The 25,213-nt window shown below is 37.8% G+C and overlaps 1 protein-coding gene across 4 annotated transcripts; it reads right to left on the bottom strand.

Annotated features, from left to right (window-relative positions):
• Window positions 1-585: 585 nt before the first annotated feature.
• mvb12ba (multivesicular body subunit 12Ba) lies at window positions 586-24,913 on the bottom strand. 4 transcript variants are annotated; one of them, XM_088010697.1, is made up of 10 exons: window positions 24,391-24,913; window positions 22,920-23,042; window positions 22,344-22,451; window positions 12,774-12,870; window positions 10,192-10,321; window positions 7,797-7,934; window positions 7,274-7,368; window positions 5,889-5,944; window positions 5,491-5,550; window positions 586-2,770 (listed from the first exon to the last, which is right to left on the bottom strand). In XM_088010697.1, exons 2-10 carry the CDS (start codon window positions 23,028-23,030, stop codon window positions 2,684-2,686), a joined length of 882 nt encoding a protein of 293 aa, XP_087866823.1. In that variant the 5' UTR covers window positions 23,031-23,042; window positions 24,391-24,913; the 3' UTR covers window positions 586-2,683. The 4 variants fall into 4 exon arrangements, with proteins under 4 accessions (XP_087866823.1, XP_087866824.1, XP_087866821.1 ...); XM_088010698.1 differs by lacking the exon at window positions 24,391-24,913 and adding an exon at window positions 24,308-24,361; XM_088010695.1 differs by lacking the exon at window positions 24,391-24,913 and having other exon boundaries at window positions 22,920-24,290.
• Window positions 24,914-25,213: the final 300 nt, after the last annotated feature.

Raw genomic sequence — 25,213 nt, 5'->3', positions numbered from 1 at the left:
CACAAAGCAAAGTCCTTAAAGATATGGATGGCTGGTGTGGATGAACTTGACAGGCCTGCACAGAGTCCAGACTTCAACCCGACAGAGCACCTTTGGGATGAATTATAGCGGAGCCTGAGAGCCAGGCCTTCTTGCCCAACATCAGTATGTGACCTCACAAATGCGCTCCTGGAGGAATGGTCAAAAATCCCCATAAACACTCCTAAACCTTGTGGACAGTCTTCCCAGAATAGTTGAAGCCTTTCTAGCTGCAAAGGGAGGAACAACATGAAATTGAACCCTATGGATTAGGAAAGGGATGTTACTTAAGCTCATATGTGAGTCAAGGCAGGTGAGCAAATAATTTTGGCAACATAGTTATGTGGAATACACCAAAACTTATTAAAAGGTCTGGTTGCTTGGGTGTGTATGAAAAATATTAACTGAAATATACATAAATGAAGGGCTCAAGTTTACCAGATCTTTATCTGTTCTTTTGCGAGAAGAAAAAAAACCCTTTGATATGTTTATCACAGTTTAATAGACCATCCTTATAACCCAATTTTCACTAAAGTTGATTTGTTTATACATAAAGAATAACATCTGTTTGAGAAACAAAAATCTTATTTTATTACCCTAAAACATGTTCTAAATCTTCTGATGCTTCATTGTGTCACAATGCAAGCAGAGTAACAAACACTTTGAAAACAGAGTAAGTGAGCTGTTAACCGTTTAGCCAGTCTTTGAAGTGAACACTAAATCTAAAAAATAATACATAGCTTAACTGAGAGCAAGCACAGACTTTTTTTTCCTACTAACAATTTCAACAGAACAAAGGGCTTTTTTCTAGGTTTTGTTTTCTCTAATGAACAGAAGTGAGCCTAACAGAAAACATGGTCACAATAAACTAATAAATTATACACACAATAGAAAAATTAGTTATTCTGTGCTAGTGACTTGATAAAACTGCAAATACCAAACATTTAACACTTAAGTATTGGAGTGAGTTAAGTAATAGAAAATTGTCAGATTATTACCAATACGCTTGGAGTTGAAATACATTAAAACACAGTGAATACAGTGCTCATATTCACAAACTAACTCAGTGTAGCTGTGAGCTCCTAAAAGTTTGAGCATAAAAATCAGAAGTTTTAAACAACTGAAAAAAGGTATAAAATGTCTCCATCAGCAGCAGACTGTAGCATTAAATAACAAAAAAATCTGTCAGTGAATGAATCTACTCATTCTACTCCTTTAAATGCTGTTAGTAATCGTTACAAGGAAGTAGTGACTGAAAACTCCTTTGGCCTCTTGCCATTGTTACAAATTCCTATAATAATATGAGATATGATCCATATATAAATATTACGGAATATCGTAAGAAATTTGGGGATTATAAACAAACATAAGCTTTAGAACAGGGGTCCCCAAACTTTTTCCTGCGAGGGCCACATAGCTGTTCCTTTCTCTGGTCGGGGGCTGGTCTTAGCTTTTGGAGAAAGAAACCTTAGAAACTTCTTGTCGACCGGGGGGGCGGGGGCCGGGGGGGAGACGACACATTCGCGCTTTTTTACCCAGAATGCAAATGGAAAAAACCGTGAGTGAAACGGTGACTGGGACTGACTAGTATATATTCCATTGAGGGAAAGTTAGTTTCACATCTGCTCAAGCCCCCTGGTGGTTGAAGAAAACTCCACATATAAACCGGAAAATACAATATATGAAAAAAAAACACTGAATGGTCTCTGGTATGAGGAGGCAGGCCGGATCCGGCATTGTTCAGGGGGCCGGACCAAATGACGTGGCGGGCCGGATCCGGCCCGCGGGCCGTAGTTTGGGGACCCCTGCTTTAGAAGGTGGAATCTGAATCCAAAGTCAAGGCATGTTTTTTTTCTATGCAGGATCCATAAACTCAATTGTTTTTTAAGAGACAATTAAAAACACATATAGTCTTTTTAACTGTTTAGAGGCATACTAAAATACATCACAGGGTGGTTGAAGTCAACTCAGAAAATTATTTAACCAGTAAAACAAAAATGCTATTTGTTCCCCTACAGAATGAAGAAAAAAGGTATAATGAAGGCAATATATTTACTATGATGTAAATACATAAATGTGTACAGTCAGCCACATTTAGTATTCAGCCAATTTAGCTGAGACTTTGTAATGGTTTTGGTAACTAAGCAGTGGAAGCCATGATAAGAGTTAGCAAACTGTAACAGTGGCTCACAAGATGTTGGCTCATGTAAAAAATATCGAAAGTGGTTACAGGATATCTCAGGCAAAAATGAAGCACACTAAAAGTCCCGAACACAAAGTGCACTTACAGTCAAACCAGTATACAACAGTAACAAGAAGAGGACAATGCATTTTCCCATACAGATCAGAAAAACTTGAACTTCCCTTTTGATGCATTGATTCAGAACACAGCAGCAGGTACTTTAGAAGTTGGCACATCTGCTTTAAGAGAGTAATTAAAGCTCAACAGACATTCTCCATCACAGTCTGGGACCCTTTCACAATGTTTATAAAACATCCTTTGTTTTAGATGTAATGTGTATGACTGAGATTCTTTTCAGTCAGCACCATGCTTGGCTCCAGCTTCATCTTAGAGAGGTTGGTGGTTCACTTTTTGGTGTGGGCAGGTATTCAGTAGCTGTGTCTCTCTTGTTGAGATTTATTGCCTAGGGAGTTGCTAAGGACATTAGGCTTCAGAGCTCAAGGAGGTTCGTGTTGGACTGGGAGGGAGGCGAGCCGCTGCACTGTGCTCAGTGCGGAAGCTGTAATCATACTAAAAGATAAAAATAGCAAAATAAATAAATATGCAAATTTTTCACCTCCAAAAAATGTGTCAGTATTGGTCAACAACACATAAATTAGACAATTATATTTGGTAAATAAATTTTGGTTTAGTTTTGTTGAGTGTTAGTACTACCAAAGTGGCATCTTGTGGACGTAATGTGTAACTACAAGGAAGATTTATTAATCTTCATTTACTTCTAGACACAGCGGGCGTCATTAAGCAAAAACAGAGAGATTACACCATTTGATAGCTGATATTCAATATACTTCAAAAATACCTTCAAATAAACATGTCTGTTGATATGTCCTTAGAGTTGCAAATATCTATATTTCTGCTGTCATGTATATACAGCACCTTGCAAAAGTATTCGGCCCCTTGAACTTTTCAATCTTTTGCCGCTTTTCAGGCTTCAAACATAAAGATCTAACATTTTTATTATTTTGCGAAGAATAAACAACAAATGGGTCCGAGACACTGTTGTGGAGAAGTTTAAAGCCGGATTTGAATACAAAAAGATTTCCCAAGCTTTAAACATCTCAAGGAGCACTGAGCAAGCGATCATATTTAAATGGAATATGACCACTGCAAATCTACCAATATCTACTAATATTTCTGAGTTGACCAGTCAGAAATATTCAAGAAATACAGGCATGTCAAAACTAGCTCAAGTCGCTCTCTGGATATTATTGGCATAACATTATTCGACCAATAATGTTATGAAAAAAGCTATTTCATAACATTATTGGACAAATGTGGTGTCAATCAAAGGGGGCTCTAGGCTGCCCAATATAATGGACATCGGCAGAGTTTAAACCCTTAAATCTCAGACCCGGAAAATACAATGGAAAAACAGCACATGGACATTCTGGTGCGGGTGAAGGGGTTAAAGTTTGCCACAAGCCACTTGGGAGAAACACCAAATATGTGGAAAAAGGTGCTCTGGTCAGATGAAAGCAAAATCGAATTTTTTGGCCACAATGGAAAATGATATGTTTGGCGTAAAAGAAACACAGCTCATCACCCTGAACACACCATCCCCACTGTCAAAAATGTTGGTGGCAGCATCATGCTTTGGGCCTGCTTTTATTCTTTAGGGACAGGGAAGATGGTTAAAATTGTTGGCAAGATGGATGGAGCCAAATACAGGACCATTCTGGAAGAAAACCTTTGGAGTCTGCAAAACCTGTTGGAGACCTGAGACTGGGACGGAGATTTATCTTCCAACAAGACAATGATCCCAAACATAAAGCAAAACCTACAATGGAACGATAATTAATCCATTATCCAGGTGTTAAAATGGCCAAGTCAAATTCCAGACCTGAATCCAATCGAGAATCTGTGGAAAGCGCTGAAAACTGTTGTTCACAAGCGCTCTCCATCCAATCTCACTGAGCTCGAGCTGTTTTTCAAGGAAGAATGGGCAAGAATTTCAGTCTCTCGATGTGCAAAACTGATTGACATACCCCAAGCGACTTGCAGCTGTAATCACAGCAAAAGGTGGCGCTACTTTGTAGTGGCCGAATAATATTGGATGCCCCACTTTGCAGTTTTTTATTATTTTGATTCTTCACAAAATAATAAAAAATTTTGATATTTATGTTTGAAGACTGAAAAGTGGCAAAAGGTTGAAAAGTTCAAGGGGGCCGAATACTTTCGCAAAGCACTGTATATAATAAATAAAGGTCAAAAGATGAGTATTTGGATTCAATATAAACTGTCACCTGTTCTAGACATTTCAAAGATACGGAGTCCCCAAGAAGCGGTGTTTTTTTTTTTTTTACTCTTTTGCTTTACCTGAAAAATGCTTGCGTTCTCTGGCAATAATGTACTGGTCCACTTATTCGACAAAGTATTTTTGCTGTAATATAAGACTTGTAAGTTTTTTCCATGTAGGTCAATATCTCTTTCTGATATATCTGAATATATCTTTTTCTTGAGGATAATAATGCACCACATATCTATGTACAAGATGCAAAAGTAAAGCAGGTTGTGGGCTTTCCATCCCTTTTAAGACAAACTAAAAGTTTCCCTAAGAAGGACAGACAGAAACTATTTTTGAGTATTTTGAGTATTGGCAGAGAAGTCATCTGATAGTTTTGTGTCTTTTTCATGTTGGTAGCCTGAATGGTTAATGTTGGGCTGTTTTCATGTGGAGCCGCATCTCAAACTTACACAAACATGAACACGCGGATCAATTTTCAATGTTTTGTTACACCATAGACTTAAGAATGTTTTCACCAGGGCCTTTAAATATGTATGTAAATTTAAACTGACATTTATCACTGTTACTGTATATAAAATAGACCAAGGTGTATTTGCTAATTTATTGCGAAGGAATGCAATACTTTTGCGGTGACACTCAACTGAATATATTTTTTCCTATGTCCCCTAAGGGCCTCCGTACTAAAGAACTCCTCTAAGCAAATGAAGTGAAAAGTCTCTGTACTATATACTGCAGGTTTCTACCCAGAGAGGCTAATCTGCTATTTTGTATTTGATGTCTGTTTTAAATACACTTCTTGTGAATCATTGTCAAGAAATATGTGAAAATGTGCTAAAAATTAAGATAAATACAATAAAATAATAGCAAGCATGAGAGCTTAGTGTTGGACACAGCATTGTTTCAATGCAGTATCTTAACTAATGAAAAGTGAATAAGTAATGAAGACTTACTCACTCTGAAACTAAGAAACCGTTTCTTTCCTCACCTCTTTTTCAATCTCAGCAAGAGACTTAATAGTAATGCCCATCAGATCCACCTGTTGCAGCTGGAACAGGACACAAGAGGCTCGTTAGACACACGAGCTCTATTCCAACGTTTCACTTCATGCCTTTCCTACCCAAATTGTTTTTTAATCCATTAAACAATACATTTAATACAGACGTCAGAAGCATCACACAATCTTTTTCCCACTTTCCCCACATCATAATGTTCTTAACATGTTTTGACATGTGGTAGTCTCACAGATAGGCACTGTTGTACACATTCCGTTCTAAAACTTGGAACAACATTTTTAAAGCTCAAGTTTAGGTTCACAGCTAAAGATGTACAAAACCTATCCATAAATCAATTTGTCACCAAGATCTTTCAGCTCCAATTACTTACATCAGGAGAGGTGCAGGCAAACTTCTCAGAAATCATAAAAGGCACTCCATCCATAGCTGAAAGAGAGAGAATACTTACAACCCTGCACCTTTTACAGTCATAACAAAGCTCAAGCTAGAAATGATACGACAGAATGACTTTAGTTCTTCAAAATTGAATTACTAAAAATGTTTAGTAATTCAATTTTGTCAAATATGTCAAACACTCCAGGGCTGGTACTGGTACAATCTGCCTCAAACATCTCTCATAATAATACAAACTGATTAAACTAGTGACAGCTGAATACTGACCTCAACTATATATCTAAGCCAGGCCCGGCGGCATTGGCCATTGTCCGCCCATTGAGGCAGCTGTGCCCCACTCCCAGAACAGGAAGCTGTTTTTTTCCTTTTTATCAGAGTGGCCAATTTTCTATCATTCCCATCTCGATTTGATACAGTAGGGACTCCAGCATTTCCCATATCTGTGCTCTCTGTACCAGACTCTTTTTTTTTCAGCCGTTACAATTTAATCCATTGTTAACATGCTGCAACGTGCTTTTCCGATCCACCTTTAAACTCAACATGAGTGCTAAGATGCTTGTGCCGGTTTTACACCTGTGCCACAGCAACAGAGCCATGCCGCTGCTGTTCAGAGCTCTGCAGCTGCGTTAGAATCATGGCAGCAAACCAGCAAAAGGCAGAGAACTTTGCACAGTTTTTTTTTCACCCAAGCTAACCATTGATAGTTGAGTAATACTGCTGGATACAGATGATGTTTGATATGTGATAACTAGCTGATGCCAATATATCATGTTAAGCTTGTTTAACAAGTACAGTATACCAATATTGTTGTTATTCATGTTCAAAACTGCGTAATACTGGTTATATTTACTTGAGTAACTTTTTGAGAAAAAAGTTGTTATATGCGTAGATTTACTGCACTGTACTTTTTTCTTTTACTTGACTAATACTGGTATTGCTACTCTTACTTGAGTAGATTGATTTTGCATCTAAAGAAATAGACTTCACATCTTGGAAACATTAGATTCTTAAGAGTTCTGCAACATATGAGCTAATGCTTATGCACATTTCAGCATAATTACTCAACATTTTATACATGTCACTATTTACATCCTTATTGTTTATTTTGTGTTAATAAATCTGGTTATTATAGGTTATATACAGATTTGTTTATGTATTTATATGAAAGTAAAAGCTTGTTTAGTCTGCCCCTCCAAAAGAAGCCAATGCCTCCCAGCTAAACTCCTTGGCCAGGGCTGGTCTAGACAAAGAATCTAAAATGAAGGAATAAATCAAACTATTCCCTGGTTACCATTTTAATCCAGGAAAATCATTTGGACTTAAATAACATTTTTTTAAGACAAAGAAGAAAGTCTTACAGACCTGAGATAGCATACAGATTGGAGTTCTGGTGCTCATAGTCTGGTCTGGTGGTGTTCTTTCCTCTGAAGCTAGCTGGCAGGGTCATGGAAATATGCCTGCAAAAATGACCAAAGCAGTTTGCCTTCATGAGGGCTGTTTCACAAAACCAGGATAGCAGATTAAGCCGGATTTGCCAGATATCGTAGCTCAGTGGTTCTTAACCTTGAGGTACCGAACCCCCCAGTTTCATTAGCTAAACATACAAATATGCTGACTCATCAGGGTCAATTTTACGTAATATTTCTTTAAATTTATTTCACTTGTAAAAGAGACCTTAATTTAAGATCCACTGACTGACTATATTTAGTGCTTTGAGTATTGTCAATAAAGTCTTGAAATAACACATAATTACCTAATCTTATTTTCACATTTCCTGTCTACTAGTAACATTTTTAAAACAAAAATACAGTGGAGCACTGTGGACTGCTTTAACTGCCCTACGTAGTATATTTTCTGGGAGAAATCCTGAGTTCACTGGACATACTTGGGCATAGGACCAGCTGAGACTGGAACAGTGGAGGAATTAGCATTTTGGACATTGTTGGTTGTTGGCGTGTGTGTCGAGTCTTGAGCACGAGGAACGTTTCCCATGCGATACCAGATTCCCATGTTGTTGAGCTCCCTGCAATCGAATGGAACACAGACAACAGAAGAAAAACCTTTTCTAATTAAATAGCCCACACAACAAAACTCTCAATTACCAAAAATAAAAACTGAAGTGAACTCGTCTACAGTAGGTAAGTTGAATATATTAAATATCAACTGCCATTACAATCACTAAGGTACTAAATTTTCAGGAGAATATTTTTCAGTTGTTATAAATTCAAACCCCATTTGGTAAAAATATATGCCCAAATGGACAGATTTCTGCTGCCTTTTTTCTATAACTAAATGTAGATTTTAGCGAGTGGGAGCAATGGGGACACCAAGACATTGGAAAGAAAACAGATGAAAATGTGGGTTAATCACAACTGATACTAACATAGTACTTTTCAGAACCAATATTGTGTCAAGTTTACATCACATTATGAAGAAATGAAATCAAGTTTTACTGACGTCATTGGGATTTTTAATTAGTGATAAGCTGAAAAGTCTCTAGTTACTGTCACCGTCACCGTTTCTACTTGAGTGAAGTTGCCCCACTCACCTTCTTCAAATCTAATAAAAATTGGTCTTAAATGTTTGTGCTACGTTGGTGCTGGTTTTGTGCAGAATTTTTTTTTGTTTGTGCCGCTATCCTTATAAAGATATTAATAAATGTTTCCAGAGGTCATGAAAGGTCAACCAGCCCTGCCCCCCACTTTTATGAATTCAAACAAAATTGGTGTAAATTAACTAGAATAAGTTTGTGCTGGTTTGTACAGCAAAAATTGTTTTTGTTTTTCCCAGTATCATTTTAAAGATAATTTTTCCAGGGCTCATCAGAGGTCATATGAGGTCGACCATCTCCAGCCTCTGCTTACATTTCCAAAATAAACAAATAAATAAAATAAACAAATTTTGTGTCAATCAATTTGGCTAAGTTTGTGCTGGTTGGTCACACATAAGCATTTTTAAAATAAATTCAGTTACAACATGAACAGATTTTCATTGACCTTTGATGACCTCTAGACACTTTATTATCTTTAACCTCCTGACTACCAGTAGTTCATTTTTGTCCTCTGTAGAGGACATTTCTAAACTTGAATATCTCCCACCCACTGCATTCTATTGAATTAATTCCTTTTGGTATCTGGAGAGGATATTTAGGGCTTTTCAATGATACCACATGTGAAGGGTTGGGACTTTTGTACGTACCTTTTTCCAATTCATAAAAATGGCGTTCATCAGTAATAACACATTTTATGGTAAGAGACTAAGTGCATAAAACATTTTATTACCTTACAAAGACTGTGGGATTTAAAAAAAATGGTGATTGGACAATATTTCTTTTCCTAATAGTCAGGTTAAAATGATACCAGCACAAACAAAAACTTTTGCTGCAGAAACTAGGACAGTCTTTGCCGAGTTTATTGACACCAAATTTATTTATTTTTGCAAATGTGACCGGGGAGCAAAAGGGGTGGTTGATCTTTGAAAACCCCTGAAGAACATGAAAATCTTTGCTGCACAAACCAGCACCAACATAGTCGAGTTGTTTGACACCAATTTTATATGATCCGAAGAAGGTGGTGGGCTGGTTGACCTTTCATGACCTCTGGAAACATTTCCTAATATCTTTAAAATGATAGCGGCACAACTGAACATTTTTGCTGCACAATCCAGCACAAACCTAGCACAAATGTTTGAAACTAATTTTATTAGATTTGAAGAACTTCCCCCAGGTCCTGTTCCTATCCCAGAGACAACCACTGCATGCCCTTTTACACTGTGTAGCTTTCTAGTGATTCAAGCTGGAGCAGCTCAGGGACAGAATATTTTTACAACGCCGATTAAGGAGGATCAGTAAATGTGTCAAAGTTAAACATAAGAACACAACAATGAGAACATTTTCATAGTTTTTTTTTTAATCTCACATCTGAAAGTTTCTGATATTCTTAGGATACTAAAAACAACTTACAAATGTTCCTGATGTGATTAACAATGGCTATGTAATTTCAAAGTTTCTTAAATTTTATATGACTATAAAATGTTAACAGCAGGATATTCTGTTGCACATGCAAAACATTGACACCAACAAAACATATAGTTGTTGGGTGCTTCAGTTACAGACAACTTTTTACATTTATTCCTACCAGAACTCTGATAAGTGTGACAACTCATTAGCTACAATACAACATATCCTGTCTAAATATTTGTGTAAACAATACTTTAACCCAGACTTCTTTTTCTTGATAACTTGTTGCCAAAAAGTTGACAACTGATATCAGATTGCTCACCCAATAAAAGTATACTGAGGAGGGGCCTGTTTGGTTCGTCCCAAGATACGGATGTCACAGATAGCTGCCTCTGTTGAATCTCTCGGAATAAACTTGATACAAAGCCGCCTCTTTCTGAAGGCCTGCTCCTCTGTAAGGGACAAAAAAGACATAGTATCGCTGTACTACCAAAACAATCTCTAATAAATATAAAAAAGTGATAAAGTACAGAGCCCCCGCCCCGAAGGGACATGGGGAATTTTTTTTTTGCTCCCTCTTGTGCTCCCTCGCAATATGCTTACTGCAATATTTGCTGGTCTATTTTGTATACAGTCACAAATGTTAATTTAAAATTTCAAATATATACACATTTAAAGAGTCTCAGTGTTTATTCTTAACTCTTTGGTGCAAAAAACTGATTGAAAATCGATTTATTCTAGGGATGTGCCGATCAGGTTTTTTCCTGCCGATACAGATACCGATCACCCATGAGGGCCGATACACCGATACCGATCACCGATACCGATCACATAACTATTATTTATTTATTTATTTATTTTTATCATAAACACTACCGGCTTACATTATGTGGAAAAAGGAACCATGAATTCACCTTAATTTAGACAAAAACTTGTTTTTAATAACTTTTTCCAAGAAGAAAACTAAACAAAACAGGCATTGTGCAAATTGTACTGCTATTGATAATACTATCTTTAACAGACTGATAACATATGAAAGCTCTGAAGAGGCTAAATAATGCAAAGAGCCAAAATAAAACCTCTCAACATTGCCAAAAAATTCAAGTATAAAGCTCAACATTCAAAGGCAAAAACAGATTCCATACAATAAACAATCCAGAGTTACTGAATGAAAACTTCCTGTTAGCATGGCGGCTAGCTGATTACTGCTAGCTCTGATTGGCTGTTTCTGACTGAGCGGAGTAATTATGCAGAACAGGGAGGAGATCGATTATTTTTTCAGAGATTATCTGTCTCATGTTAGGACAGCGAAAGTTTTAATACGTATGTAAAATTTATTTTTTTAAGTTAGATGCTGCAGCTTTAAGCAGAGGTTCGGTGTGAGAGTCACTACCAGGTGGAGCAGAAGCGGCGCTCCGTCTGTGAAATATTACTACCTGTAGCGTAGCAGCGGTTCAACAGCGAGAGCAGAACCAGCGTCTTACATCGCACCTCGAAGACTTAAATAATTTTGCGGGTTATTTGTTTAGCTTTCTGACCGTCATGCTAATCCGGGTGAGTGTTTGTAGCTGTGTGCTGCTTTACCTGCTATCTGATCCTCCGTATGTCTTTTTTACTGCAGTGAGCCTCGATGTAACCAAACTCCGTCAAGTATGTCATTGTTTTTATGTCGTATTAGCTTCGTTGTGTTGATGCATTTTGACCTGCTTCAATTTTCCGCCGCAACACGCAAACTTCCCCATTCACTCAGTGCGTTATAGTTCCACATCGCTTAGGATTTGTTGCTGCGCGTTTGCGCAGTGTGAAGGAAAGAGGAGACCAGCTGCACAGGCAGGTTGGAAATGAGATGATCGGTATCGGCAACAAGAGCCAATGATCGCCGATCACCGATCATGCACTTTTTCACGAAAATCGGTCCGATTATGATCGGTGACTGATCGATCGGCACACCTCTAATTTATTCACTACATGTTTATGTCTGTGTAAGGTTGCGACTGAACTGCACATGAAAACGACTACCAACACAAAAAAAGACACAATCAAAACTGTCAGATGACTTATTACCCTACGATAGTAACTCAGAAATAGTCAAAATAGTTTAGATGTATATTTGTAATTCTTTCCTACTTATGGAAAGTTTCTGCTTACATAATTGGTTTTTGGTGCATTTCTATCCTAAAGAAAAAGATATAAAACTTCAGATGTTTCACCATAAGATTAACATAGATGGAAAAACCTTACATATATATGTTGCTGGGCTCAGGCACAGATGACATCCGGAGTTGTCTTTGCGAATAAAAAAAGGTTTTATTTACCTTAATACAAAAACTCAGCTTGTCACACTCGATGCGTAACGCTTCTCAGCAGAACGAAAACAGTGCACTGCCTCGCACTGTTATTAAAGTATTACTGATTGCACTTTAAAAATTAGGTAACTTTATGTTATTAAAGGTAAAGTTTAAACAGTAATGATTTCCTGGTTAATGTCAAGTTGTCATAACAGACATTTCGAATAATGTCAACTTTGTATTAAAAGTGTCACAATTTACCGAATGACGCTTTATGACAACAGTCAAATATTCATGAAGGCTTACTCATGTTCATGACAGATGTTATGTCAGTCTTATTCAACCCCCTTCAAATAAAGTGTTACCGAAAAGGCTTACAGTATTCAATTATGCCGCATGAACTGATCAGTACATTATTGCAAGAGAACGCAAAAGTTTTGAAAGGGGAAAAAAAAAAAAAAAAAAAAAAAAAAAAGGAAAAAAATTTCCCCATGTCCCCTAGGGGGCTTGGTAATAAGGACTAATATGGTTACTGTGATCATTGAGTTTCAACACAAACATTTGAAGATCAAAATAATTTTAGACTTTTGATGCCATTGGCTGGTTGCTGACTTACGAGTGTCGACAGTCTCCTGGATTGGGATGAAGCCCACTGGCAAAGTGTCCTTTATATCAATCAGCTTCATGTCGACAAGAACATTGCCTAAATGGCTCTAGAGTGACAGAACCAGAGCACATCAGAGAGAGCTGCATCAGTACTTACAAGGATAGATATTATATCCATATGAAAGTTAATAGAGGAGAAATAATTTTAAAAGTTGTTAAATGTCTCCACAGATTAAGGACTGGTTATGGAATGATCCTCTAGTAGTTGTTATTTATATAATGTGCAAAATATCAAAATTCTAAAATAACTGTTTGTATGCAATATTTTTAGACTAAGCCAAGTGAAGCCGACATCCCACTTACATGAAAAATTCCAGCAAAAAGCCTGAGTGGTTAGTGCAGTTTGTGCCGTTAACATTTTTGTTTGTGCTACTTTGTTTCTGAGATATTAAAAATTGTTTTTTAGGTCATCCAGAGGTCACCATCCCCCTATTACGCTCCAAAACAAACCAAAGAGGGCTACCTGTTCACAAATACAAATTAGTAAACTGCAATTATAACTTATTGCTTTTTAGGTTGGCCAATAAAACTACTCCCTCTCTCCAAGATTTCACTAAATCTAACACAGAAGCTGTTAGAAGTGCTGATGTTTTTAGAGCACCCCCCCCCCCCACTCTGCTCCGCCAGTGAAATGCTCAGAGCAACAGAGACGCTTGCAATCCGGCTTAAAAAAGAAGAAAAAAAATATATATGTATATATTTTTTTTTTCAGAAAAAAAAAACAGAAAACAGACTGTTTTTATTATTTACCCCAGAAGAAGTAAGTAATGAAAACAGTAGCGGAGGCAATAGAAGAGGAGCAAGTTAGAGAGGCTGAGGAGGAAGAAACCCCAGGAGAGGAGCTCAGCAAGGCTGCAGACTCTGAAGAGGAACAGGAACCATTTGTGTTGAAATATGTGTACAGTTGGAAGTGGCTGTTTTCTCTCATTTAATAATTTAATGTATTAAACATTCATGAAACATTTGATTCAAGCACTTCAAGATACATGTAAACAGGTAAAGTAATGAATCACATTTTAAGTCAAAATTTGATATTTAAAACATTTCATGTAATGAAAGATTATATTTTTAAATATTTTATGTGATTAAAGTAAACAATTATATAATCATACATCTGCTTGTTACATTTAATGTAACAAGCAAACTGTCAGGACACTGGGTTTTTGGGTTTGTTTTGCTTTTCATTCTATTTAGCTTCATGTTAAATTTAGTTTAGCCTTTTATGGTCCTTTTGATATTATTATTAGAGGTATTTAGTGTAATTAGAATTATCTTATTGCTTTCCTTATTTTCAGTCCTTTATAGTGTTTCTAGTTAGGTTTATTCTTTAGTTACCTTAGATTCTGTCCTTGTCTGAGTCCATGTCCAGCCTTCTCTAATGACTATAGTTTAATTCTATTTTATCCTTCTAGTTATTTCTTATTTCAGCCTCCCTGCAGTGTTTCTAGTAATGTTTATTTCTTAATTTGATCACCATAGGTTCCAGTGTTGTAGTACTCGAGATCGGTCTTGGTCTCGATACCGGTCTCGAGACCATTTATTGATGGTCTCGGTCTTGACCGCATTTGGTCTCGGTCTTGTCTCGGTCTCGGACGCTGAGGACTCTGCATTTTATTTCAAGACCAGTCGAGACCGCAACTGTTAAAATATCACTAAACATACAGCATACTATCTAGTTTATTTGTTAACATCTTTGTTTTCAGTGGATGCAAAACGCACCATTAAAATCCAAGCAATAACGTGACTTGCCAAATACACGTTTCTGTTTCTCTCCCTTCCCCCTCCCCACCTTTCACTCGCACGCGGCGCTCTGAGACAGGCGCAGTGGTTTCCTCTCAGCGGCATAAGATGTTTAATCGTCAGTAATATAATAGCGCTGCATAAGTAATAAGAAATCCGATGGCCACAGCTAACTCAACATCCAGGCAGTTTCACAGACGGTGGGGACATCGTCTTACTTTTTTCGTCACTTAGAAAAGTAGCTCAAAGAAAGGTAAGCTCCATTGACGTGATGTTAGCAAAGCTAGCTGTACAGAGACACATAAGCATTTGTGATGAAAAAAGTTGTGCGGAGGTGTTGACCAACTTGTCGCATATATGGGACAACGCTGTGTCCAAAAGTCTGCAATATAGTGATGTGACATTCAGGAACAGTACGATTCATCTGCTCGTCTCTGTACTTATTAGATAGGACTGGAGTGTCACTGAGAGTCGTTCTATGGACTCTTTGCACCTCAGCTTCCGCGTTTGGGGAAAAGCGGCTCGATTGTTTCCGATCTATTGAAAATGGCCTTTTACACTAGGTGCTTGCAGGGCTTAGCCAAGGTTTGTACATCGATCCGAAGCCCCAACAAGTAAGCTGGAGAAAGGTTTTAAGATGTATGCCTCGTTATACATTTACTAATACGAAGGTGAGTTTTACTTAAACTTTGTGGCTAACATTAACCTTAGCTTATGCTAGTAGGCAATATTCTCGGGCATTGTTCTTGTAAAAATGTGCTATTTAAGTATCTAAACATTCTAACGGACAATGTTTTTAACTAATTTTCAAGTATATTGTGTGTTTATTGTCGTTAGTGTCAGACTAAAGGGGTTTGGTTACGGTTCGGGCTTTTTACTTCCGAAGCCTGACGAAGCACAACAAGCCTCATAGCTTAACAGTAGCGCAGCTCTGGTGTCAGAGATCTGGTTTAGCTGTTCATGTTCAAAGTTGCTGCTTTTAGAAAAATATGACCGTGTTGCTTCATGTCTCCGTGTTATTTCGTTTTATTACCTTTGCATGTTTCTTGTGAAGAGCTCAGGACGGTGTTTACAGCAGTATGTACAGGCGGATCAGTTGCTTGGCTGTCTGGCTCTGGTCTGCTCTCTCGTTCCCATATACTCGCTTTTTCAGGCTGAATACAGAAGTGATTCCATGGAAATAACTCGGGGAGGCTCGTTTATTTATCATCCGTATCCCTGGTATTTTTAGGCTGATCCGGAGTGAAGTGAAGACTGCAAACTTTGTGTTGTGCAGCGTTAGCTTTAACTGGTAGTGACAAATATTTACAAGCCACCATCTTCTTAATTCAGGATTGCTTGGAAATTAATGAAAACTTAAAAGCTCATTATATTAGGAAGACAACAATGTTCATAGTATTGCGTTTTTTGCATCTGAAATCCAACTTAGTCTTTTCTACCAGTCATGGTAACTCAAAGCGGAAACAAGTGAGCCGCATTAGCTCCTGGAGATGTGACGTCAACGCCGTAGGTGCAAAGAGCCCATTAGATTACCAAACGCTGTCAGAATAGCATACATGCAGTGAGTATCATGCCTGCGCATTAAGAAGTCCGACAGTCAGAGGAGTTGTCAGCTCACCATACACAACAAGTTATGATGAAAATAAGTAATTAAATTGTTTTCCATGATAACTATGTAGATATACATGCATTGTTTTTTCAAATTGTATTTAAAGCAGAGTCTGGCTGCAGCTGGAGTCAGCTACAACACACGCCCGTGTAAAATTCATTAACCTACTTAACCGCTAAGTCAAGATGCCATACAACTGTTAATAAAGTGTATAATGATCTACGTCATGATTCTATGTTGCTAATTAAATAAAATTATATAGTAAAGACGTGTCTGACAGATATAGCCGTGGGTTTGTGCTAAGCGTATTACGATCTGACAGCATATGCTGACCTGACAGAACACTCTTCTTTGTTATTGTAATCCCCTGCGTACACTGCATTATTTTATTTAATTATATACATTGATATTTTTTAATTAACAAATAAATAAAACAAGAACGAAAGAGCACACAGAGCATGCACATTGCTCTTTGATTGTTTTCGGTCAAAGTGGCAGCTGTAATGGTAGTCTGCCATGGTGTCAGACTATCTGATTTCATGTGGTTGGATAGAGGGTGAGAACAGTCACGGTGAGCGTCTTGTGATTGGTTACTTCTTGCTTGTTGTTCCTTGGTCAGTGTTCATAGTTGAGCGTATTTACCGTCAGGGCATTGACTCAATTGCTATGTTTAATGGTGCAGACAGTGGTGGTTTCTGACATGAGCAACATGGACAAACACCCAGGGCGTTATCTTTTTAAGGATGGCACGAGACCACCGCGGATTGTAGCACAGAGATGGAAGCAAAATTAATATTGATTAATTTTATTAAGTATTTAATATCTAGGTGTTTTTATGTGAATATGGATCTTTCAGATCAATTTGAGAAGTAATTTTGATCATATTTCACATTTTATAGCATGTAGCGTGGGGCGCTGGTCTTGGTCTTGACTTGGTCTCGACTTCCCTCGGTCTTGGTCTTGACTTGGTCTCGGACCCTAAAATTCTTGGTCTTGTCTCGGTCTCGATACGCTCTGGTCTTGGTCTTGTCTTGGTCTCGGGTTAGGTGGTCTTGAACACAACACTGATAGGTTCAGTTATTCTTAGTCTGTGTACATATATATATTTATTTATTTAGTAATTCTAGTTAGGTTCTTTGTTTAGATCAGGGGTGACCAAAGTTGGTCCTCGAGGGCCGGCATCCTACATGTTTTAGTTCTCTCCCTGGTTTAACACACCTGGATCAAATGATGGCTCATTAGAAGGCCTAAAAGGAACATTGACAAGCAGAAAAGGTTGTTACTATCACCAGGGAGAGAACTAAAACATGCAAGATGCCGGCCCTTGAGGACCGACTTTGGACACCCCTGGTTTAGATCTTCTTGTTTCTCTTGCTCTGTGTTCCATCCATCCATTTTCTTTACACGCTTGTCCCTTAGTGGGATCGGGAGGGTTGCTGGTGCCTATCTCCAGCTAACGTTCCGGGCGAGAGGCGGGGTCACCCTGGACAGGTTGCCAGTCTGTCGCAGGGCAACACAGAGACAGACAGGACACACAACCATGCGCACACACACACATTCACACCTAGGGACAATTTGGAGAGGCCAATTAACCCGACAGTCATGTTTTTGGATTGTGGGAGGAAGCCGGAGTACCCGGAGAAAACCCACGCATGCACAGGGAGAACATGCAAACTCCATGCAGAAAGACCGGGGCTGGGAATTGAACCTAGAACAAGGCAAGGCAACATTTCTACCAACTGTGCCACTGTGCAGCCCCCCAAACTATCTACCAAGATCAAAATCATTACCTTAAAAATAACCAATATTTTTGAGGTAATGATTGGCTTTCTTTGCTCATAAAGTCAATTGTGGTCCTACTTGCTATGAAATTTAAATTAAAATTTAGCAAAATTAAAATTTTGTCATACAAAACTGTAAAAGACATCTGTCTGCATTAAACTTACACACCACATCTTAGAGGAAGTGACCTTTTTCTCAAAACTAAAACTTATGGACATTTCAAAGTTTTTGAAGGTCAGCTTGCTCCAATCTTCTGAAAATCCCGCTCCTGACTGAAGGATCAGTGAATATGTTCTTTTTAACAGGTCATGTGTAAAATGATTGTAATTGGCAAAAATGACAAAAGTACACAATACATATTATAGATAAGAAATGCAAAGGATAATATAATCTATTCTAGTCTAAATGTTTTATTACTTGCATACAAGAAAGGCAATGGGAGTCTACTCTTCTTCCTGCATGTTAAAGGAAGTGCTTTAGACAAACACATAACCATTAAAGACGATGCTTATAATGACTATTCTGGCTGCCTTTGTTTTAAATGGACAATTATTATGTAAATTGGATTTAAGTGTCATAAAGATAAAAATTTTTGTTGTGCCATTAAATTCATAGATTATATTGTGTTTCAGGGCTCTTTGAATCACTATAATTAATTTCACACACCTGGGTTAATTAGTTTGTCTGGTGAGCTCAATAAAAGGAAATCTGCCTATGAAGAATGTTCCACATTATTAAGCAGGAAGCATTAAGCATTATTAAAAAGGAAAATGACTTAAAGTGGAAAAAAATGACTGTGCCTCACTTATACAGACTAGTAGAAAGATTTCAAGTGATTCTGAGTAAATACGTCAGATGACTTGGAAGCTATTGAAGAAAACATATTTAATATTTAAATTATTTAAAATATTTTATATGACTTTAAAATTTAATAGAGGATATTGTGTCATGTAAAACCATGAATTAGCACTGACAATTAGTTGGTTACAATTCAAGGCATTTATTTACATTTGTTTGACAGGAGTGTTTGGTTCAGTAATTTGTTGACAGACCCTAAGTGAACCTTCAAGCGCTTTTGCCGGTATTATAGATCAACTGGTGGCTAAATCAACTGGTTGAAACCTATGCGCACTGCAGATGTTTCCAAATTATAGGTGGCTGTGTCGATGCCTGTTGAAAAATGCTACTTGCGTGAAAAAAACGTTTGCAAAACTTTACTATAAATCCCATTGGACGCTTATATGTTTAATGTTGCATGTGAAAATTATGTTTCAAAACAATTTTCTAAAGAACAGCATTCATTGCTGAAAACACCGCATTTGAGCATAACCAGATCAATGAATAACACAATCCCATTCGCATTCAGGTTCACCAGAATACATTAATTCTAATACATTAATTCTAACTCATGAATAGCCGCAATGTAAACCTAAGTGGATAGTTTCTGCTTTTTATAACCAGGACTGATCAGAAAAACATTGGAATTGACTCTCAAGTACCTGTTATGCGAGTTTCTTACATTACATACAAGCAAAAGGTAAATAGTAAGTGTCGTATTGTTTAGAGACACTTACTACCTACAATAAGTGTCGCTAAACAATGAGGTGGTTATCATCATATTTAATAAAATTTAACTCGCATACCTGATGATGTTGCTTGTGGTGTTTACGTGTCCAAATAGAAAGGAACATCAAGTAATGTCGATAAGTTGCACTGTAATAAAATCTCATCTAAATGATATAAAGTTAACAGCTAATGTTGCTGGTGGTGATATCCAAACTGATAAGCCGAAATTATAATAATAAACATTCCTACCCTACATTACTGTCATATACCACCAACTGATTATGAGCCATATCTACAGTATTTGTCCATGTGTTCTCTACTTGGAAACAGTTTGCAAGCTGTTGACGAAGGGAAATCAAATTAGAAACAGAACGAGCCACATTAAGATTAACTAGTGACAGCCAAACAGGGTCCTCAACACAGATGTTTGTAAAAAATTAGGTGGCTTTGTCGTTTCCTGATCAAAACGCGACAAATGTAAATAAACAGATATGAAAATGTCTACTTTCTGTAAGAGCTCTTCAAAACTGAATGGTATGAAGGAATATTGAATACATTAAAATGTCACTAAAATATACACCACTTCAAAGAAGACTGTACTAAACAGATTTTGTACTACCACCCAGCATTGTTAGAGTAATGACGATCATTTTACGTCTTTTCAGTCTTATGTTGACTGACATGCTCTGCAAACATATCAATAAATATAAACAGTTATAATATCATGCAAACTAATTCATTGTTCATTTAATGGAAGTCACATTATTTCGTTTGCACTTTAAGATTTCACTCAGCTGCAGAAGCAAAGCTGTGCACCTTGGTAATCTGACAATATTCTTACAGTTAAAGTTTGTCTGGCAAACCTGTTAAACAACACTACCTCCAAAATGTTGGCAGCAAGTGAATTATATTATTTATTTTTGTAGACAATAAAATAAACTGGTCCAAAAAGGGAAACAGACGATGGCGCTGCTAACTAAACTCGTACCAGCGGTCGCAGAGTTCCAAGAGCGCCATTTTAACCACCAAGCTATGACGATAGCTGAGAGTCCGATGTTCCTACCTGTCATTGATTGTCATCTAACGGACACCCCACGCTTTAAGAACCAGGCCTGAATTGATTGGTGGCACTTTCAGAATCTCAGTTCGAGTGAATATTTTAACCTGTTTCTGATGTAAAAGTATATAAGACAATTGTTTTTTCAGCGATGTCTCATATGGTTGAGAATTACGGTCAATTGATGAAAAGAATAAATTCAAGAAAAAATATCAACAATAAGGAAGAAATGACACTGCCACATAGATCTGCGGTAGCCATGTCTTCTGTAAATGAGCTAGGAAATAAAGTGTAACATTACAGAAACAGTTAAAAAGATTTCGTTATAGTTTCTGTGGATTCCTATTTGAAATATCACAATATGAGGAATATGTGCAAAAATTACACAGCCAGTCGATCTTTTTAAACATTTAATTTTTAATCCCAAGGCTCTTCAACATTTATGTCGGCTTTCAGGGAATGATCTTGGCTTTGAGATCTGCTCATGCCACATCAAGATCTATTTCGATCTTCCTTTGACGAGTTTCAACCTCTGAAGCAACACATAAGTCAGGACAAGTTCTGCGTAATTTACATGTTTTGATGGTTTTGCAGATGAACTTTTTTTAAAAAAAAAAGGCAACATACCATATTAGACCAATTAAGTCTTTTTAATTAGTTATTCCCCGAGATCTTAGTGGTTGTTTTACGGAATCGGATAGTATTTTTGCAAAGATTTGTAGTTCTTTAAGCTTATCGCATTGTTTACTTCCTGGTTCGGTAGAGGGGTCCTAAAAAGCCACGCCCCCAGAAACATCAGTCTTTTCCAGCTGCCGCCACCAGTTGATTTAGCCCCCAGTTGATCTATAACACCGGGAACAGTGGAGAACAGCTGGCCAACATTAGTGTTCACAAATCGGATCAGCCTTGAGTTAAATGCCGGTTACTCCACGGAGCTCGGGCCGGGAGCGGTGGAGAGCCGCTGGCCGACATTAGCGTTCATAAATCGGTTCAACCTTGAGCTAAATGCCGCTTACTCCGCGGAGCTCGAATATCCAATTTAAAACTAACTTCAATGCGGTGCCCTTGAGGAGGGAGCGGTAGAGAACAGCTGGCCGAAATTAGCGTTCATAAATCAGATCAACCTTTAGCTAAATGCGCCTTACTCCGCGGAGCGCGAATATCCAATATCCAACTTGAAAACAACTTCACTTAGGTCGGTAACGCAAAGAAAACACCGGTGTTCTAACTAGTCTGTTAGAACACCGGTTTTGGTCTGTGGACATCAAAAATGGCGCCGACCGACGTAAACGTCATACGCTGTGACATCAGCTCCAAAGCTCTATATTGCATCTTTATTCTGCCAATATTTAAAATATTCTACATTCTTTCTTTTCACTGTCAAACTTCTCCATCTCTCCTCTATGACAGTAGATATACTTCAAAAGATCCACGCTTGTATCCTTCGCGCCGTTTTTTGTTTGTTTTTTTTTTCTCCTCTGTTCCGTTTAAAGCAGGGCTGTGTAGCTACTTCTACTGGCTTGAACAGGCAGGCTGTTGATTAGTTTGAACACTGCTGCCACCTAGTGGAGAATTATAAAGTCCTGCTTCTCACCACCCCCCTGAAACTTCGCCATGCCCCCCTGGGGGCTCGCGCCCAACTATTTGAGAAGTATTGCCATAGACATTGAAAACTCTGTTACTCTTCTGATTTGAGAGACAGATTAAAAGTGCTCATACATGCTAAATATTTTCTTTGTGCTTATTGATAGAGGGAGCTGACTTACATTTTCTTTAGAGAAAACTCTGGTGAAACACAGATAACGGGTCACCTTGGATTTGAAAAGGCCATCTTTCCACAAGTCTGCATCTAGGCCATCTGTTGTTATAGATATCTAGAGAAGGAAAATTGGAGAGAGGAGGAATCACTGATCTGAGACAATGATTCATCCAACTGCTTGCCAAAACAGTCAACAGTATCTTTGGAGTGGTACAGCTTCTTGTTTTCTTCTAAAGGACAAATATCTTTAGAAGACATATAGATCATATTGAGAGGTGTTGCAAGAAAACACCACCACTGAACAATTTTAACTATTTAAAGTAACACATTAAATGGCTTAGCTAGGAGAGTTACAAACACATAGGGCTCAAACGTTTATGTTCTATAAGTTCACCTGGAGATAAAAAAAAAGGCTATTCACATTTTACTCAGTTCTAGATCATAATTTACATGTAAGAATATATATATATATTTTTTGCCTGTTAAATATGAAAAATATTTTCTACTCTTTTTTTTTTCACTTTGCAGAATTGTTCAAATTTCTATATCATTTCATATGTTCCAGGCATGCTTCATAGTTTACCACATCATATCCAGATGGGGCCCTGTTCCTGGAAGCCACCACTCCAACTCCAGTGATTGGATCCATAGACATCTCTGGCAAGGCCTCTGAAAGGTCCCGGACCTCAGGCATCTCTGCAGTGTTCTGCAACAAAGCATGATAGCTTGCTCCCATTAAAGGGAACTCTGAAACAAGACCCATTTTTAGATGCAAAATTCAAAATTCAGACTTCATCTGTAAACATGAGCATTTTAATAATTAGGCTTACACAGATTATTATTTAAGTAAACTTAATTCCTGTCTTACTGATCATAAGCTTTCAATTGGGTTCAGTTCAGGTGAAGATAGGGGGCCATGTTTGCCCATCATCTGCCCATCATTACCAGTTTGGACACGTCTGCGTTCTGGTACAGTGGTGGTCGGGTTTTAGCTTGCCTTACCTGTCCATGTCTCCGAGTTCTGAATATCTGGTATTTGTAGTTTATGCACAAATCTGAAACTTGCACTGGTAGTTTTACGAGAATAAGATGTGTACAGGTTGGGGTAATATATCTGGTACTGTAGGGGTGTGGTAGGTGTCTAAAGATGCCTACCACTTATTGTACTGTGGGTTTTTTTTCTACATTTGAATGTTTTAGATTATGAAATAAATATTAATATGGGAACAAGATGACCTAAAAAAATACTAGAAGCACTTTTCAAATGACTACATTCATTAAAGTAAAGTTACTGTAACCATTCCTAACCCTGAGCTGTTTTTCAAGTGTGAAGTCCCCAAACTAAATCAACATTAAAGACAACTTTTAAGTTCTAGCTGACAACAAATCTACATTGCTTGAAAGCCAAGATAAAACACAATATAACAAATGGAAAATCAAAATTTTTGCTGATTTTTGTAACTTTGTGAACAATTATTTCTTCCACCAACTTGGTGGAGAAAGTATTTTAAAAGCTGGACTGAAATAATTATTTAAAGTGGCGGAGCATGTGAGCATTTATTACTATAGCACTTAACCTCAATATCAATTGGAATCACATATTCAGCTATAATTGTATCAATTGATATGTCTAATATATCGATTTAATGTAACTGGCCATACACTTAATTAACTTAACTGATACTTTTTTATATAGAAAAAATAGAAACAATCCTTAGATTTTCAACCCGTTTGATGTGGATTGTTTTGGCCAAGAAGCTGACGAGAAGCATCAGAACTAACGATGACGATCAAGTAAGCTAGCATGCTAGCCACAGATCAGCTACAACATGCTAACCAGCTTGTTTTCACTGCAGGGCACTGTTTACCCTGTCTCCCTAATAATTGTTGGCCATGTGAATTGTTATTACTAAACCGCAGGATTTAACTAAGCCGCTTCCTTCATAAGCGTATATAGGCAAGTAAACTTACAGCGAATAGACAGACGTTCCTAAATACCGACTGCGCAGTAGCCTCCAATGTTAGCTTATTAGCTTTGGGGTACAACTACTTACCCAGCAAAAGGGGAGCACTTCGATTACACCGGCCTACTGATATTTTCTCCAGTGTTTTCCTTTTCTGTGCCTTCTGCAGCTCCTGTGAGATTTGTGTACCTAGGAAATTTTCATCTTCAACGAAGTCGTCCGAAACAAGTGTTGCTTTGTGAATATCTGCATACTGGATCTCCAGCTAGCGATATCAGAGGTAAACCATGAGCCAGAGGCAAGTCCTGGGAGAACTGGAAGAGCCTTTCCTTACCTTCCCCCACCCCCCCTTTATTGATAATACAGGGGTTTACGAAACAGCAAAATTATCAACACTAACAAATAAAACGGCCAAGACAATAAAGCCATGGGGTTATATAGCAAGCACAAATAAAGCTAAAAGTATATAAACAAAAAGTTAACTCAGAAAGATGTTAAAGTTAGCGCACATATCCGTTGTTTTAATGACTTTTCTGAAAGAAAATGTGCCTGTTAAGCACCCTCATCCTTCCAAAGAAGAGAAAACCTATACAGAAGCTCCACCAAAGAAATAAAGGCAGTTCTGTAACTTCAGCAGCCCCAGCCACTTCATCAGCAAATCTCATAAAAGTTGGAAATTTTTGTTAGAATAGTGGAGACGACGCTCATTTGTTTCCACAGTGCACCAATCCAAACAATGCTGTCCTGGTGCAAAAGAAACGGTGTGCGAGACATCAAACCAGGCAGAATTAACTCACACTAAACCCACAACACAAAACCTCTCTGCCAAACTTGGCTTTAAACAAATAAGGGCTCCTTCTATGGAACAGGCAGGGGCCCAAAGTCAAACTAGTTCCCTTGTTTTGAATCAGAG

This window comes from Poecilia mexicana, unplaced genomic scaffold (assembly GCF_051168715.1).
Source record: "Poecilia mexicana isolate PSO_F unplaced genomic scaffold, ASM5116871v1 scaffold_12, whole genome shotgun sequence".
NCBI lineage: Eukaryota > Metazoa > Chordata > Actinopteri > Cyprinodontiformes > Poeciliidae > Poecilia > Poecilia mexicana.
The sequence above is the reverse complement of the archived record's forward strand: the minus strand, read 5'-3'. Positions and strand labels throughout refer to the sequence as shown.